Source organism: Pongo pygmaeus, chromosome 9, assembly GCF_028885625.2.
Source record: "Pongo pygmaeus isolate AG05252 chromosome 9, NHGRI_mPonPyg2-v2.0_pri, whole genome shotgun sequence".
Lineage (NCBI taxonomy): Eukaryota > Metazoa > Chordata > Mammalia > Primates > Hominidae > Pongo > Pongo pygmaeus.
This window is the reverse complement of record NC_072382.2, coordinates 4,410,603-4,428,031: the sequence shown is the minus strand read 5'-3', so window position 1 is coordinate 4,428,031 and position 17,429 is coordinate 4,410,603. Positions and strand designations below refer to the sequence as shown.

General features: G+C 50.0%; 1 protein-coding gene across 2 annotated transcripts in view; it reads right to left on the bottom strand.

Annotated features, from left to right (window-relative positions):
* Nucleotides 1-2,022: 2,022 nt before the first annotated feature.
* Nucleotides 2,023-17,429, bottom strand: part of SHANK2 (SH3 and multiple ankyrin repeat domains 2) — a 669,064-nt gene continuing 653,657 nt past the window's right edge. For both annotated transcript variants that reach the window (XM_063670714.1, XM_054438629.2), the window contains one exon: nt 2,023-8,149. In XM_063670714.1, coding sequence (XP_063526784.1) covers nt 7,579-8,149 — 571 coding nt within the window. In that variant the 3' untranslated portion in view covers nt 2,023-7,578. The remainder of the gene's footprint in view (nt 8,150-17,429) is intronic.

The window sequence follows — 17,429 nt, the reverse complement described above, 5'->3', positions numbered from 1 at the left end:
GGTCTCCTTCCTTTCCACCGCACTCTCCACTTAGCCCTCCTGGGGCCTGCCCGAGAAAGCTGGTCCCATGCCTATTGGCGAGGGAGGCTGGTCTTTCCCAGCAAGCATGCTGGGTGTTAAAGGTCTCAGGCTGTATGGTTTTCCCTGGAGCCTCGATGTCTCTATCGGGCACCTTGTATAAACTCCCACTTGTGAAGATGGAGCGTTTCTTAGCTCTCCAGGTGGCTCCAAGGCCAGGAGGGCAGCTGGCCATGCCCTTGGCGTGAAGTGGAGCTTCACAGCTGCGTGGGGCTGGCAAGCCATTTCCAGGCTCACTCGGTAGCCATGAGACCCCATATCTCATCCTTCATTAGCTCGGCCTTTCTCTTCTGCCAATGGGGGTGACAGTGGAGGGAGAGGAAGGGGCTGCCCCAGTTCTGACTGGCAGAGGGAGGCCGTGGGCTGTGGGAGAAAACACATCATCATCGTGGGGGGCTAGGAGCTCTGTCATATGGTGGTTGTAAGCAACAGAAATGGGCTCTGGCTGGCTGAGGCCGCAGAGGTGTGTGTTGGGAGGGCTCTGGGCAGTTCACAGCCACAAGAGGAAGGCTTCGTGGAGGACCTGGGGAGGACTGGCCTCGGGCAACTCTGCCCCCATGGTGAGGGCCCACGGTCTGGGGATAACTTGTGTAGCTGCCTGGAGGCCATGGGCAGTGGCAACTGGTTCTCCAAGCCTCAGTGTCCTCGTGAGAAAAGGAGATAGTCACCTCGGTGATACTTAACCTCATAGGATTCTTGTGGGAATTAAAGCAGATCTATGTGTCACATGCCCTCTAAGCCCAGGTGACTTTACAAACGTTGGGTCCTTTCTCTGAAAAACAGGGGTTTCTAGGTCTTGGTTCTCCTGATCCCAGTGGAGTGAATTAAGGTAACCAGATTGCCACTGAATTCAGTCCTCGTTTTCCACAACCCTGAGGTGATTCAGCTGGTAGGGACTCCCCCCTTGCCCCGCCTCCTGAATTCTTAGCCCTGCACATATGAGGTCAGATGGGGCAGGGAGAGGAAGCACCCTGTGGGTGGAGCAGATTCTGAGCCAGCGTTGGTTCCCAAGGCCCCGGGCTGGGTTCTGTCACCTGTAGATAGATTTGGGAAGCTGCACAGCAACCTCTGCTTCTCCACTTGCTGTGGACCTTGGCAAGACTTAGTTTCCTCATCTGGGAAATAGGGCTTAGTTGTTACCTCACAGGGCTTTTAGCCACGTGGTGGGTGCGGTGATCTGAACGGTGCCCGTCCCAGATAGCACTAGGTAGACTGAGTGCTGTTTCCAACCTGTACCGCCTCTTGGGTATACACACAGAATGCTTGTGCTTGTGGTCACCTCTGCAGGGCTTCAGGGGCTACTTGTTTTTCCCACTCCCTGGGTTCTGGGGTTTGGAGAACACGCTTAATTCTGTTTTTGCAGTCGTCTTGGGCAGAGATGACTACAGTTGGGCGATGGCAGGATGGCTTGCCTTCCAGGAGCACTGCGTCAGAGGGGCCAGCCCCCAGATGCAGATGGCTGGTGAGGGGTCTCCACACTCTGTCCTGTGAACTGGGCCATTTCCGTGGTCCCTACCTCACGGGGGCCCAGGGCCTGGCTGCCAGGTCTTACCCACTGGCTGTGAGCAGTGCCAGGGCCCCTCCTCTGGCTCTCAGACACATGCTTCATACTTGGAGCGGAGGTAGCAGCACATGTGGAGCAGGGTGATGAAGAAGCTTTGGCCACTTCTCCCCGAGCACCCTACAGGTTCTTGGATTATTGGCTGCATTGTTGCCTGAAACTACACAATCTGAATTCCAGTGGACTCTTCTGGCTGGTAAATAGCCACACCGATAATAGTCTGTGAGCTGAGCAGACACAGTGGGGAGTTCTGGATCTGAGTAGCTCCTCACTCCCTTGAGAGATGTGTGTGGCAGGACAGCCTCCAGAACCTCTGCGGCCTGTTTGTAGGGGGGCCCCGAGAAGATGGGGCTGCTGCCGCTCCCATCTGTCCGGAATCCCACAAACGCTCACTATTGCTGTGGCTATTCTGGTCCCGCAGGCAGATGGCAGCCCTGATATGCTCACTACACCCCAGGCTCATCCTCTAGAAAGGCAGAGGCTGCTCAGGGAAGCTTCGCACTTAAAGCAAACGGAGCACGACAGCATTGAGACAAGAATTATGCTGAGGTACTTCTCACATCGTTTTTTTGTCGAAAGAAAAACACACATGTTGCCACTTTCACTTGTGAAAAATGGAAACATTTTCCTGCGATGAGTGGCCTCAATCACTAAAAATGAATTTGTGTATATTTATAACAAAACGTCGAAATGATTGATATTGATGGCTTCGTTAAGCATTACCAATGAGTACCACCGGGGGGCGGCACAGCACAAGGGGAGTAGGTCAGAGAGTCCAGGGCTCCTGTGGTTAAACTGTCTTTTCTCCTTTCCATGAAAATCCTCAAACACATTTTGTATTTTAATTAAATGAAAATACTGAAAATGATACAGTAGAGAGCATTTTTAATGGAAAATTAATTGATAACACAATCTTATTTCAATTTACTTTTTATTTTTAACTTAAACGACTGTGTATTTTCCACAGTCTTATGATGAGAAAGGCTCCAGAATCACGTGTAGGTGTCCTCAACATTTCATAGCTCGAACCGTCCTTTCTTTACGTTGTGCATTGATATGGGCTTCTCAGTTCAGAAAACAAGGCACTATAACTATTTTATCAGCTACATTAATACATTGAAGATATATTTATCCTTTCATGAAAGATACAGCATTTGAATACAATATGGTTTTATGCAGATCAGGTTCAAAACACCCAAGGCACACACTTTATTTTTTTTCCTTTTTTTTTCTTTTCTGTGTTTATTTGAAGGCTCGTATTAAAATTTCAAAATTGCCATGAACAAAGAGTTCCAGAGTGGAATCAATGGACAGGGATTGTTGTAATTTTGAACATAAAACGGTAAAGACTGTGGAATGTAGAACAAGTTACAGGAACGATAAACAAAATCACCAATACAGCATGGATTAGAAATCAAAGCGATCAGATCTGCGGAAGTCTGAGAAACAAGTTTGGAAATTCTCTGATTCCCCACAAAGCATGGGCAGTCCTGTCTGCGTGCAGCTGCTGTGGTCACCCAGCCACTGTGGAATGTTCACCTACTTGCATGGGTACATGGATGTCTATAAATACAGAAACACATTCCAGTTCACCAGTTATTAAAATGCCTCCAATTTCAAGTAAAAGAAAAAATCTTCCAATAATTTTCCTAGTAAGGTAAACGAATATATTCATCTAGGAAAAGTGGTCTGGAAGAAACCATTGGAAGCAAAGTCTGGGGGGGTGCCAAGGTTTGGGAGAAACTATTGGATGGTGAAGCGGGAGAGCTTGAGGGTGAACTATAAGAGATATGAGGACTGGAATTTTTCCTGAACATGGAAGCATAGAGGCTGCTGCTCAACTGGGGAATGTGCCAAAGTAGAAGAAACTTTAGGAACTAAAGACAACAAGTTTTCACTGGTGAGGCCAAAGAAGAAGTTCAACGTTTAGGTTTAAAATATGCTTCCCTAAAGCGGAGGGATGGCCCATGTCTTCCTGGCTTAGTTCTTTGCCAATAGACACAAATTCTCTCTCGCTCCAAGCCTTAGCATGTGGTTAGCTTGTCAACCAGAGAGGTGGCCCAGTTCTGCCACTCCCTTGGCCTTATGGCTAGAAGACACCCTGCTGGGGTGTGGGGAGACTGGACCCTGAGGGAAGGGTCCGGATCTGGCTGGCCCTCCGCGGCACCACTGCTTCCACCCAGAACAAAAGGAAAAGCCGAGCCTCAGCTCCACGCCTATAGCAGCAGTCACAGAAGCAGATTTTGACATTTTGCATAATTCTGAAATAACATGCACGTATCCATTGATAAATTGAGAATAAGGAAATGGAACCAAGGCAAATTAGCTCAGTGACAAGAGCCTGTTCACTCGATGAGAGAGATTTTTCTGGTCGGTTTTAGAGAGGCAGAGCTGGCCACAATGCTTGAGATAATCTACATTAGATTGCAAGTCGGGCAGCTTTTTGTTTAATTCAGACAGTGTTCACTGTTTGTTTGCAATCAGAACCACAACCTTAGTGCAATAGTATATTTATTTTTTTACAGTAATTTTGGTTGCCATACAAGAGATTTAAGGATTGGGAGAAAGTGCAAATTACAGGAGCTTTTTTTTTTTTTTTTATAAAGTCTAAAAAGAATAAAAGCACAAAAGTAACAGCAACATAGATAATGCGAACACGTGTTGTTACACAAACTATAGTGTGAAACATATTAGTATTTAAAAAACAAAAAAAAAATTGTTAATGGGAAAATCAATATTGTGGCCCACACACAAAAAGTCATTGCCAGATCAACTGGATAATGCTTGCTTGTTCAATAACTGAGAAAAAAATTTACCATTTTATTAACTAAAGTATCACAAATAATTCACTTTGTGATATGTAAAGTTCAGCAAATCAACAGTCACATTGAGTAATTTTTATATTATGTGAATTAACTTAAAATGTGCGCAGACACCCTGGAAAAGGTATCTTGGCAGGTATACATAATTTACATTTTGAGAGATTTGGGTTTTGTATACACAATATTACAGAAACTAGGCATGTAAATGCAGTTTATTTAAATTACAGTATGTAACAAAAGTTGATCTTAAAACCTGGAATAATATCAACATGATCTTTAGATGAGCAGTTTAACATTTGTTCCACCATTAAAGAGGGGCATGGAATAGGGCCTGGTCCTAACATGTCCCAAAGGGGGAGAACAGTGGGTGGTGATTTGAATGAGGAACTATTGCTTTCAGTACCAAAATAAGCAAATAGAGATAGAGACCGATTCATCTTGGCAACATGTGTTTATTTGTTGGTCAGTGCAGGTTCTGATAGGTCTATTACTTCTCTATAATAAGACAATGTAAAAATAAACTATGTTATCCACTCTTTAGTCTTGCAGCCAGCTTGCTTGTGGTTAGTGGCATGTGGCTTGGAGTATCTTTAAGAAAGGGAATAACATCTGGCCCTCACCAACTGGCTGCCAAAGTTCAACAAACCGAAGTCACCGAGTTGCGACTGGTTATCGTCTGCCAGCGGTTTCCTTGACTCTCCTTTGAGCTAGTGTTTTGCCTGGCACTGAGCACAGAGGTAATACCAACTGTAGGCCCAGGGAAAGCGCCATGCCAAAGGAATGGATTCACGGAATTTTGCGGTATCATCAAATGGAAGACAAATTAATGGCCAAACCACCATTTTTACATTTTCTAAAATATGGGGCAGCCTCAGCAGGCCACCTATAGTATCCTGTCTTGAAATTTATCTAGAGTAATGCTCATTCATCTCATGATGGAAAAACTGAAAGCACACGGAAGTAAAGCGCCTTAATATTCAATTGATTTCAAGTTGGATTGGATAATTTCAAATACAAAGGTTGACCTGCAAAAGGTTTTGGAACAGAAGGTCCAAAAACTTGGTTTCCAGATCAGGAGTGTGTGACTGGAAAAGCACGTGTGTGTGGTGTGTGTTTTGTTTTTGTTTTTGGAGAAACTGCTGCATTATGAATTGTAACCACTTTGAAGAAATTGTCCTTCAATGACGAAGTTCTAGCAAAGATAGAAAATATAACACAGCTCTGCTGGTTCAGATGCATCCAAATAAGGTTGATTTAAAAAGGTCATACTTTTATAATTATTCCACAGAAATAGTATTATTAAATCACAAAAGTTTTTTTTTTCTTTAACTTTCTAGCACTGAAGTGGCACAAAGGCTGCCTAGTAGACCAGCCACTTTTTTTTCTTAAAATATTGTGCTTATAAACTATCTGTACAACTATTTAAACTTGCAGTAAAGAAAGAGATTTTAAATTGCTAAATTTTATGTGTTCATTCTAGAGCTGTTCCAGACCTAATCAAGAAAAAAAGGAAAAAACAAAACAAAACAAAACCATGTTTTATAATTAGAGATGGGCTGAGCTAGTTCTGAAATCATAATAAAACCAAAAACCTGACATTCGAGTATCCTCCAAATGGGGGAGAATGTGCTGGAAGCCTGACTGTGTGTGTTGCGGCCCATGTGCGTCTGGTGACCTCTTTTGGAAATTCGAGGTATTGTTATGGGGTGGAGGGACTCCGGGGAAAGAAAGGGGCGGGGCTCAAGAAAGCCTTGCCAGAGAGGCTGACCTGGCAGCCCAGGAGACCTCCCTGCTTTCCTCTCCTCACGCCTCTGCTTTCACTCTGATCCTGCCGCCCACCTTCTGTTCTCAACCCTGGGTTCTGTCTCTACTCCATACCCACTGGGTCCTCAAAGAAGCTGTTGTACTGTTAAGACAAGCTGGTGGGATTCCTAGACACCCAGAGCGATGGGGAAAAGCCTCTAAGTACCATCTTCCCTGGCCTCCGAGAGCAAAAGGACTGTCTCAGCAGAGATGCTCACCCTTGGCTGGGCACAGAACTGAGGATGCTGTGCCCGCCCAGCTCCCAGAGGAGACGCTGTCTCACTGGCAGCTGCGTGTGTCCGCCATGAGCCATGCGTCTTCTTGTCCTTCATGTCAAAGTGGATGCTCACCTGCTCTGATCTTTGCAGAGCTCAAGACATTTTCAATTAAAAAGAATTCTGAGAGGCAGAGAAGCCCTTATTCTCCATCCTGGATGGGTGCTCCTGGCAGACAACTGCTCTTGTCCTGGAGACCTGGAGCTTGGGCAGCTGCACGCTGGCTGGCTCCCTTGGCCAGGTCTCCCCTCCATTGTGGAATCGTGACTTTGTGCTTTGACTAACTCCATGTGACATCTGCTTGGCCACCTTGGAATTATGCTAACAGATTTGCAGAAATAAAGAAAGCTAAGCAAAGCCGGGCACGATCCCATCCAAACTCCCAGCACTGCCAGGAACCTCATGGCCAAGGAGCCATGGATGCAAACCACAGGAGGAGATGGGGAAAAGAATCTGTGTAGGAAGAAGTTTCTCTGCCTTTCAGGCCCATGATGGGGCACTGGACAATGCGTCTGGGAGCATCTCACTGCAAGCCAAGTGCAGGAGAAAGAGGGACAGGTGAGCATCAGGTGTCCTCCGAGAGGCCACAGGACTGAGGAAAGGCCTCGTGCCGGGGCCTGGGGTGGTGAGAGCTGCCCGGAAAGCAGAGGACGGAGGTCTCAGGAGGTATCTAGAGTGCACTGGTGTCTGCCTACAAGAGCTAGGATCCCGTGCAAAATTGACGGGGAGCCTCTCGGACCCGGCAAAGCGAGGCCACGTGCATGCTGGGCGGCAGGCTGGGAATCTTTTTCCATGTTAGAAAAACTCTCTCCCCTTGTCCCATGTTTGATAGAAACTGCCCAAGACACCCACATGGTGAGCCAGGGGTCTGAAGACCCAGCCATGTTGTGGACACAACTCAGTATTTCTTTGGGTACCAGGAGACAAACCCATGGAGTGGGGTTGATGCTCACAGACTTCGCTTGGCATTCAGATGTTTCAGCACGAGCCCATCTCTACTTATAACAAGAGCAGTCTGCGAGGTGGAGAGCAGCCGTCCTTATCTGTCCAGCAGCTGTTTCAAAGCCCTTTCTATGTTCATTCTGTGCCCGACTCGAGTCACCCCAAGATCGATGAGGTCCTCCTTCTGCAGGTTTGGTAAGTGACTGCCATCGATCTCATTGTCCATGAAGGCCTCTTTATGTTCACCCAAGTTTAGACTTTCCAGCCAATCGGCCACATCTGGTTTAGTCCACAGGTGGACAGGTTTAGTTGTAAAAGGCTTATTTGAGATTGGCTGTTGCAGTATCGAGGGGGATGGCGACCTACTGCGTCCCGCTGGGTTCAAGCCAAATAGATCCCCAGAAGGGGGCTGGCTTGGAAGGCTAAAGACATCTGAGAGAGTGGGAGAAGGAGAGGCGGTGGCAGCAGACAGGGGGGCGGGCAGGGTCTCTTTGTTCATCTCTGTTGGCGAGACCACAGGGCTTGGGGCACGTCTTGTTCCTGAGGTCCTGCTTTCATAGTCGGGGGGCCGGCTCTGCAGGGTGATGGGCTGGGAGGTGCCGGGGCGAACAGTGAAGGTGACCGTCGTGCTCCGTGTACCTGAGATGGTGCTCATGATCTCCGGGCTTCTGAAACAGCAACACAGAGAAAACCATCACAAGGCAGGTCACTGAGTCAGGGCAGCTGGCTGCAGATCACCAAGGAAGGCGAGGGAGACGCCCAAACCATGCCGGAGTGTCTAGTGGCAGATGCACTGGCAGTGAACAAATGATTTGCCATGCCAGGGTGGGGGAGGGGGAGAAAGGAGCCAGAGCAAAGTTGGAGACACCAGAGCACACCACGTCAGCCCACTCACCTGAACTGGGACAGAGGAGCTGGGGGACCTGCTTGTGCTGGGGGACAGGGCCAGGGGGACCCTCGGGAGGGTGGCCACTGAGGCACTTGGAAGGGGTCCCTTGAAGAGGGCACGGAGACAGGGACAGAGTGGGGTCCTGTCACCTGGGTAGAACGTGCCAGGCAACATCTCCAGTGCCTCAGCTTCAGCAGGTGGGAGGGAGCACACCTGGAGGAGAGGATCCTCTGAGCCACCTGGCAGCCTTTGGCTTTTTGGGTAAATGGACAAGAGCAGGGCAGGATCCTTCCCAGGTGGCCCCTTTCAGTAACCGGAACCCCTGTAGCTACGTAGGGCACTCAGGGTTTGAGATCACCTGGAAACCGAGACAGCAGGGCGTGGCTTGTGTGGCCAGTGTGGGCTGCGCTCACCTTCCTGAGGCAGCACTGTCCAGCACCCACCCAGTGGACAGTTTTGTTGCGGAAGGAGCTGGGGTACCCTGTGCTATTTTTAGCCCCTTTCATGTGAGAGGCTCACTGGTAGGACACACGGGCCTTATTAAAGCAGAACGCGCGAGGAGCCCTGTCTTCCCCAGGGTGGCCATGGGCGTCCCCGAGGGTCCCCTGTGCCTTGCCGCTCTGGCTCGGCAGGCAAAGCCCTCAGAGCTCAAGTCAGGGAGGACAACCCTTCTAGCTCCAACCTTTACTGGCCCCAGGGAGGTTGCCAGATGACTCCCACAGGCAGGAGGTCCCATCTCAGTGCTGGAAGTCCAAGTCCTCACGCTTACCCACGTGGAGGTGGCCTTTCACACACCACTCCCTCACAGGCTCTGGCCAAGGCCCGTGGCAGGCACTCTCCACACCAAGAGAACAACTGCCACTCTGGGCCCTAGTGCGTATTTTGCTGTCCCCACACTGAAAGCCCATTCATCCTATTGTCCCTAGGAAAGCCACAGCCACTGGGGAGGGGAAGAGAGGTGTGGGTCTCTTGCCTTTTGGGCCCATTCACGTGGATGTGAACGGCCCACCCACCGCTTCTGGAAAGATCCATCCTACCACGACTCTCTCTTCAAGACCCGGACTTGAGAGATGTCTGCTGGAGCCCTGGCTCTGCCAGATGCCAGCTTAGGTGCACTTTTCTCCTGTCTCCACGTCTTCCCACATGAAGTGGGCTCCTCTCCCTCCTACGTGGTGGGTTACCCTGGGTGGAGGGGCTCTGGAGAGTGTGAGGAGTGCCCTGGTGTGACATCGTGACCGTGAATGGTGGTGGGCTGCAGTGTCTCAGTGAAAGGGTCATGGGTAAGAGGGGGAGAGCTGTGAACAGTAGAGATGCTGCCATGTGGGGAGACTCCCTGGAGGGCAAGACTGAAGCCCCTGCCCGTCTGCTGGGGGCCAGTTCATCGACTTGCATTGGGGCTATCTTTGGAGCTCAATGGCTGACCAGTTAGAGCAGCACTTCCCAAAGAGGAGCCCACAGACCCTTCATAGAAACCACCTGGGACACTGGTGGGCAGTGAGGACTCCTGAGCTCATCTCAAACCTGTGGAAGCAGGAGTGCTGTGCGTGGGGACCAGGTGTCTGCAATTAACAAACTCCCCGGACACTGAGAGACCCTGAACCTTAGAGGCCATTTGGTTAGGCCTTGGTTTTCATTCCAGGGTATGCACAAAGCTAATGGCCCAGAACCCTCCAGGAGCTAAAAGCAAAGGGAGTGAGCTGGAGATGGGCCCCGCTGCTAGTCTAGTCTGTCTCTCTCCATTTTTTTCTTTTCTCTTTCTTTACTATGGATGTATATTTGGGTGAAACCACCCATCAGTTACCTAGGTTCCCCTAAGCTGTGGGACAGTTCCCTACTTGATGTTAGTCACTGTTGCTTAAAGTGTGGACTAGTCCATAGTGAGAAAGGAGGGGCAAATCTGAAAGGGGCCTGTGCTGTGGACTGGGGCTTCGATCCTGCTGTGAGAAGTGTTTGCAGGGGCTGGTGGGTGCACTGCTGGGCCAGGGACCCCATCCACCCATAGGGTGTTCACGTGCTATTTTCCGGAGGGTTGGGTGCCCCTGAGTGGGAGATGTTACAAACCAGGCATCCCCATCTAGAACCTGCCCCCACCCTCAATGGTGGCTTGCTGGTCATTGCTCACACCAACAGGCACAAGGCAGGTGAGACTCTGAGGATTCCTCCACTGTTTCTGGGCCCAGTTATTCACAATCAAGAAATCAGAGGCTGCATACGGTGGCTCACGCCTGTAATCCCAGCACTTTGGGAGGCCTAGGTGGGTGAATCATTTGAGGTCAGGGGTTTGAGACCAGCCTGGCCAATATGGTGAAACCCCATCTCTACTAAAAATTAAAAAAAAAAATTAGCTGAGTGTGGTGGTGGGTGCCTGTAATCCCAGCTACTGGGAGGCTGAGGCAGGAGAATTGCTTGAACCCAGGAGGCAGAGGTTGCAGTGAGCTGAGATCGTGCCACTGCACTCCAGCCTGGGCGACTGAGCTAGACTTCTTCTCAAAAACAACAACAACAATAAAAAAAAAAAAAACCAAAAAACCCGAAATCACATCAGAGCCCAGTGGGGGCTTCACAGCAGGGGAGAGGGGCCAGCACCCTCTAGTATCTCAGTTTATACTCTCAAGAGAGAGGTGGCCTATGAACATAGGATACATGAAAAAACCTGCAACCCCCTCTTCTCTGGTACTCAAAGAGGGTCGAAAGACCAGCTCCAGTTCCAACTTAAGTTAAAACTGGGGGTGCTGTGGCCTGTTCTTCTGTGTTTATTCCAGAGTCACAAGAGCACAGGTTTTGAGGAAGGCTTATTTGTCCACGTTGATAAAACAAGCCAAGATGATTGAAATCAAATAATGGGTAAGCTGAAAGCCACTGCATTCAGAGGTGATTTGGGGTGTTAATTAGGGCCAAGGACCTTGGGGCACAGGGAATGTTTCCTATAAAATGGGAAAACATCTTACAAGAAGACATATGCCCACAGAGGACTAGAGGAGGAGGGGTAGCTGGGGTAAAGTTCTGGTCTCCACGTGCTTTTGCTAAATCTGACTACATGGTGACTGTGCCTGCAGCCCTGACTCTGGGCAGCTCCACCGTGGCAGCATGACTGGTGCCTGGCCTTGGTGCTCACCAGGCCTGTGAAGCAGAGGCAAGTGAGCCCCAGAGTGAGAGCACCTGCTTCACGCCTGGGCAGTATTCACCACGGGTATCTCTGGCCCAGAGGGTTGCCCCAGTGCCACCCTCACTGGGAAAATACCCAGCTGTTCCCAGGTAGTTGGGATTGATTTTGGTTTTTGTAAGGAAAGGCTCTGCAGGCAGCTGTGTGTGTGGTTAGGAAGCGAAGAGGAGGCTCTGCAAACACCTCGGTGGGCAGCGGGAGCGCGAGAGTGGCACACACGGGGTCACGCAGCAGCACGGCAGGTGGCACTTACTTCCGTTCAGCACGACCCTCTTCTGTTAACACCAGTCATGGGAGCAAATGAAAATGACAAATGGAATGACTTGAGACAACACTGCAAAAATTAATGAACAAGAAAGGAAGAAACAGAAAAAAGCTGCTTTCCACAGATGAAATGAAGGCAGTGGGGCAGACCCTGGCTGAGAGCCCATCCGTGGTGGTCCCTTCGGCCTGCCACAGCCTGCCCAGAGCTGAAACATCAATATGGCATCACTTTCATAGGGAGCATGGGAAACTCACAAGCTTGCCTTTTCCTTCTTTGGCTTGGGATAATGTAACCACTTGTAAAGAAGAAAATAACCAGGAAAAAAGAAAGAAAATAGTAGCATTGGAGTGAAGTTCGCCTCTGCCTGAAGCCCACTGAGAAGCAGCTTATTGCCAATTTCCTACCTCAGGTGCCTGAACCATCTTTCCTGTGGCTTAGGGAGGATAAACGAACATTCCTGGTGGGGGAGGGCACCCCAACAGGACAAGTGCTTTGCTTCAAGTCTACATCATGAGATGACAGCCCAGCCGTTAATCACAGGGGCGTCACGTGCTTGGGGCCTGCCAATGTCCTGCCCAACATCGCTATAGAAAATAACCGCCCGCGAGTGTGAGACGCAGGGTGAAGGCCACCCTGGGCTGCCCGCCCTGCCCTCCTCAGCAGCTTGACTCTCTTGGTTAATCACATTGATGATATTCACTGGATCTTCCCAGTTGCACACATGGTTACGTTGCTAAGCAACCGCTGGGTTCCCAGTTGGAACACACAGGAATCTGCTGCCCTGATTTAGAACACAGACGCATATACACACTCACACCCAACTCCCCACCAGGTCACCACTGTCTACCCTGCCTTTTAAATCAAATTCATACAGAAATGTGAGAATTAAAAAAAATCAAGGTAATTGAGACACTCAGAGAGGTGCTGTTATTTCATCAGTCAGTACAAGTTAATTGGGGTGAGGTAAGTAAAGAAGCAAGTGGCTTTTTTACTGTTTACAAATTTAATTTGGCTTTTTTTTTGGAGACGGGGTCATGCAGCAATCATAGCTCACTGCAGCCTCGACCTCCTCAGGTGATCCTCCTGCATCAGCCTCTGGCATAGCTAGAGTAATTTGCTCTTTAACTGTAGCTGAACATGGGCCAGGGGCTGGTCAGTGACGCTGATTAGGCATGCTGGTTCTCGCCCTCCCATGAGCCACCTGTCAAGGGCCTGCTGAGCCTGGCCAGCACTGGGGCTGGACTTGGAGCCTGTCAACATATGTTCTCTCCAGCACACCGCACGCCTCTGTATTTTAGTGATGAGCCCCCATCTTGCATGAAAATAGCACTTATTTCCAAATTGCTTTCTTATTTATTCCATCTTTACAGCCTCCTGATAAGCAGGGCATTGAAAAGATAGAACTGGAGGCAGCAAGTCCTTACCTAGCTTCCCCGAGGCCTGGATGTGGGGACTGGAGCCCACACTGCTTACCGGTGCCATGTGTTATGTTGTGTGTCTCAGCAGCTGCCAGGCCTCCGCCTCACCCCCAGCTCTGAGTGCCATGAGGGGGTCCTGGTCTAGTTTTAGTCCTCGAGGTCTGGCCCAGAACAGGGGTGTAATAAATAATTGTTGACTGAAGTGTTGATGGATAATATATCCTTTTCTCAGATCAGAAAGTTAAGTGACTTGACCGAGTTACAGAGCCAGACCTGGGAGCGGGGCAGGCAGCCTGAGGCTCCGCGGCAGTTCCACCAGGAATCCAGGTCTTCAGGCCAGGAGGTTCGCAGCTAAGATCAAGAAGGTGCCTAGCTCTTGGGAAGAGAGATTAACCCTGTGATATGCTTTTGCTAAAAGGGCCTCATGTCCAAAATGGGGAGGAAGACTCTGACTTGATATTCGCTTGTTGATGGGCAAGGACGAGCCACTCCCATTCATCCTTGCCCGACTCCCACAAGTACCAGCCCCGATGGACGCACATCCTGACTAGTGCTCCCAGCCACCCACAGTCGCATTTACTGACGTCACATTCACTTTTCCATCAGGGCCTGGAAACCCTCAAACCACCTAGTGGTCCTGAGGTGCTGATAACACCGTGAGGCAGCTTCTAGTGCCAAGTCAGTGTTGAAGCAGTCTGTGCTCTGGGACCAGCTGGGCAGAGATAACTTATTAACCACCCAAAGTTATTTGAAAATCAAGAGGCTGTCACGATAATACTGCAGAGAGCCCAGTAGGGACTGGAGGACTTGGGAAGGGGAGGCAGGTACCGTGAGGCAGCAGGCGCAGGGGCCTCGGGAGGAAAACTCGCCTGAGCTCAATCCCAGGTAGCCTGAACTCCCTCAAAGGCCTCTGGGACCTGGAGTTTCACAGGACAAATCTCCCTGAAGCCCATCCATCCCATGGGGAAGCGAAGGCCAATCTCGAGGTCCCTTCTGGACCCCACCCACTGTAAAGGGCTGGTGACCTAGAGGGGACTCTGGGGAACTCTTATAGGCCATGCCCCCTAACAGAAGCCACAGGGGACCCCCACAAGCACACACTCACTGCTCTGTTGCCCCCACATACAGAGTGAACATGAAGCTGACCTGCCACAGAAGCGATGGTAAAGAACATCAGATTTATCTGGTTTTATAATCGGCGCCTGGTGTGTGTCAATTAGCTCTCAATAACGCTGGAGGGCAAATGACACCTGGGGCTCCTGGGTCATAGCAAGTTTGTTTTGGGTCAAAGCATATAAGTCAGGCAAGCTGCTGTGTTTTCCTGGGTTCCTTAGGCACTTATCCCTTGAGTCTGCCTGCTTGTCTCCAGAGTGCAGGCCCTACACTCCCACAGCAGCCTCCCTGTGCCACCAGTGGATTCACCTGATGACACAGCTGCCTGGGCCATCTTCAGGAAACAAAGTCTGGTCATGCCAAGCCTTTGCTGAAGCCCTCTGAAGGCAGCCATATCTGGAACTCCATTCAGCTCATGCCCATGACCTGCAAGCCCCTCGTGACCTGGCCCTGCCCAGCCCTCCTCATCTGGCCATGGTTTCATGAGCACGGAAGGCACTTTCTGGCCTCAGGGCCTTGTACTCTCTGTCCCATGCCTGGGATGCTCCACTCCTGGTTTTCTGCAAGGTTGGCTCCTTTTTAAATTTCTGGTCATTCAAATGTCATTTCCTTGCAGAGTGTCAGTCCCTTTCTGCACATGCTCACTGTAACCTGCTAGGGCATCATAATCCGCCCTTTCTGCATGTGGTCAGGGTTAACCTGCTGGTGTCCCATGGCTCTCTTCTGCACATGGTTATTTTTACCTGCTGGTGCATCACAGCCCCTTTCTGCACTGGTCACTAACCTGTTAGCATGTCGTGGCTCCTTTGTGGCATTTGTCACAGTTTGGGTTTGTCTTATTATTTTTTGTCCATTTCTCCCCTTGAGAATTTGAGCTCCCCAAAGGGAGGGGCATCGGGAATGTTTTCTTGTTCAGTGATAAATCCTGGGCACAGCATGGCGCCTGGCACATAAAGGCAATCCCTAACTTTGTTGAGTGAATGATTAGTGACGGAATTGCTGCCCCATTCTGAGGGTCCAGGCATCCTTGTTGGTGTATTCCTTGTTACTCTCTAGCCTCAGCCTGGCACTAGGCTTATAGAAAGTAGCTCAGTGAACTCCTGACTGGTGAATTCAGGAGACGGTGGGGCTGGGCCATGATTCCAAGTCTGCGTGTCCAGTCAGTCTCTTAGGCCTGCACCCGAGGAGCTTCCGGCTCTGAGCTTTTGCAGCCCCAGGCTCCTGTGCTGGGACCCCCAGCATGCAGCACTGTCAGGCCTCTGGGCTGGCAGCTGTTGTCTTGGCATTCTGCTGAGGAGGGACCACTGACTCTTCACGGAGACACACTCACTCTTCCTTCCCCAAACCAGTTTCCTTCACTTTGATCCAGTTTGAGATCAAAGATGAGACTACCTCCTGGAATAATCAGGCCAGGTGGTCCTGGAACACTTTTCTTAGAACTGACGCCTCCATTCTTGGCAGGGTGTTTTCAGATCACCCTGGGAGACGCCTCTAATATGATGTACTTTTTTCTCTTTTAACATTATGTACTAAAGAGAACTACTTCATCATCTTCCTTTCGTCGGCGTATTTGTAATTAAGACATCTGCAAATTCCATGTCATCCTTGATTTCAGGGAAGAGCTTTGAGCAGCAGAGACTCATTCATGGCTAAAGTTAAATCAAACATACCCAAGGAAAACAAGGATCTAGTCGTTTAATCTTCAGCTGCTTCCTTTGATCCCATCCTGGATTCTTGTAAGAAGTGAAAAGAAAGGAAGAATCCAAGGATGAGAGGAACTTTAAAAGGGTCAAGTTCAGCTGAGGTTTCTGCCCATTTCATGAATGAACATTTGAGGAACAGCTCTAAAAATTGTCTCTTTTTTGGGCAGTCAAAACTTGTTTCTATGGAAATGGGATTTTTACACCACTGCTTATCTGTCATTTCAAAAAGCATGGCTGGTTTTCAATTTTCCCTAGAAAAACTCATTTCTTTTTCCTCGGTAGGAATTCCCTTCATCCAATTTCGTGCCTCATTTTGCCCAGGGCCATTCACAGCTCTTAATTTTTAGATGCATTTAAAGGTGGTGGCGAGTCGCCCAGGCAGTGAACTCAGGTGAGAGTTCTTAAGGCTCCCTCTGATCCTCAGATGATCAAATGCCCAGGGCCCATCAATGAAGGCCATGCCCAGCAAAGGAGACGTGCTCAGAGACAGGTCTGTGGCTGAGAGGAGACAGCCCTCACGGCAAGGGGGACAGCTTTGATGCCCTGGCAACTCTATCCTGGACCCCCCACCCAGTGGTGGTCCTGACTGCCCCCCACTTGTCCTTGTCAGTGTGTCCCGTGGCCGTGGCGCACCTCCATGGGGGCTTTGTCCCAAGTGCTCAGCCTGGTGAGGTTATTAGATCCGAGAAGCAAGGGCGAGGGAGAGGATTGAGCCTAGTTTGGTGCCTACAGTGAATGTTCTTCATCTTTGTCCTCAGGCCATCCTGTTTCTAGTCCAACTCTGAGTGTAAAGTGTAACCCTTGGCCGGGAGCAAGAAGGGAACAGACATGGCCTCTGGGAGCTTGGCAGTGCCAGTGAACCCCTAGTGACTAAGCCTGCTGTTATCGGCCGCAGGGTGACCTCCTAGTGACTAAGCCTGTTATTAGCCTCATGCTGACCAAAGAGCTTGGCCTAAGGGCAGTCAGAGGCCTGAGAGCAGCCCTTCCCGCGGCAGTCTCAGCCTTGCAGGTGCTCGGTTTGCCAGTTGGTCATTCCTTCCAAGGCAGTCCCTGGCTCCCACAAGGTCAGGAGTCAAACCCTGAGCCAGCTCCATGGGTTGGAGGTCTAGTTCCGCGTCTTCCTGTGAAGTACCCTCGGCTCAGTAGCTTCACCGCCCTGCCTTCGGGTTCCTTGTTTGCGCAGCGGGAAAAATTACAGGCCCTGGCTCAGGGGTGCCGTGGAATGCAGTGCCTGGTGTTTGGTGAATGCTTTGTGTCATAGGTGTGGGCTCCTGTTCTTACTGTAAGAGAGCCGGGCTATAAATAACAGGACAGCTGGGAGGCGGCCGTTCTTGGCACTCACGCGTGGGTCGGCGGTGGTATGCAGCTGCTCTCCTTCAGAGTACAGCAGCATTCTG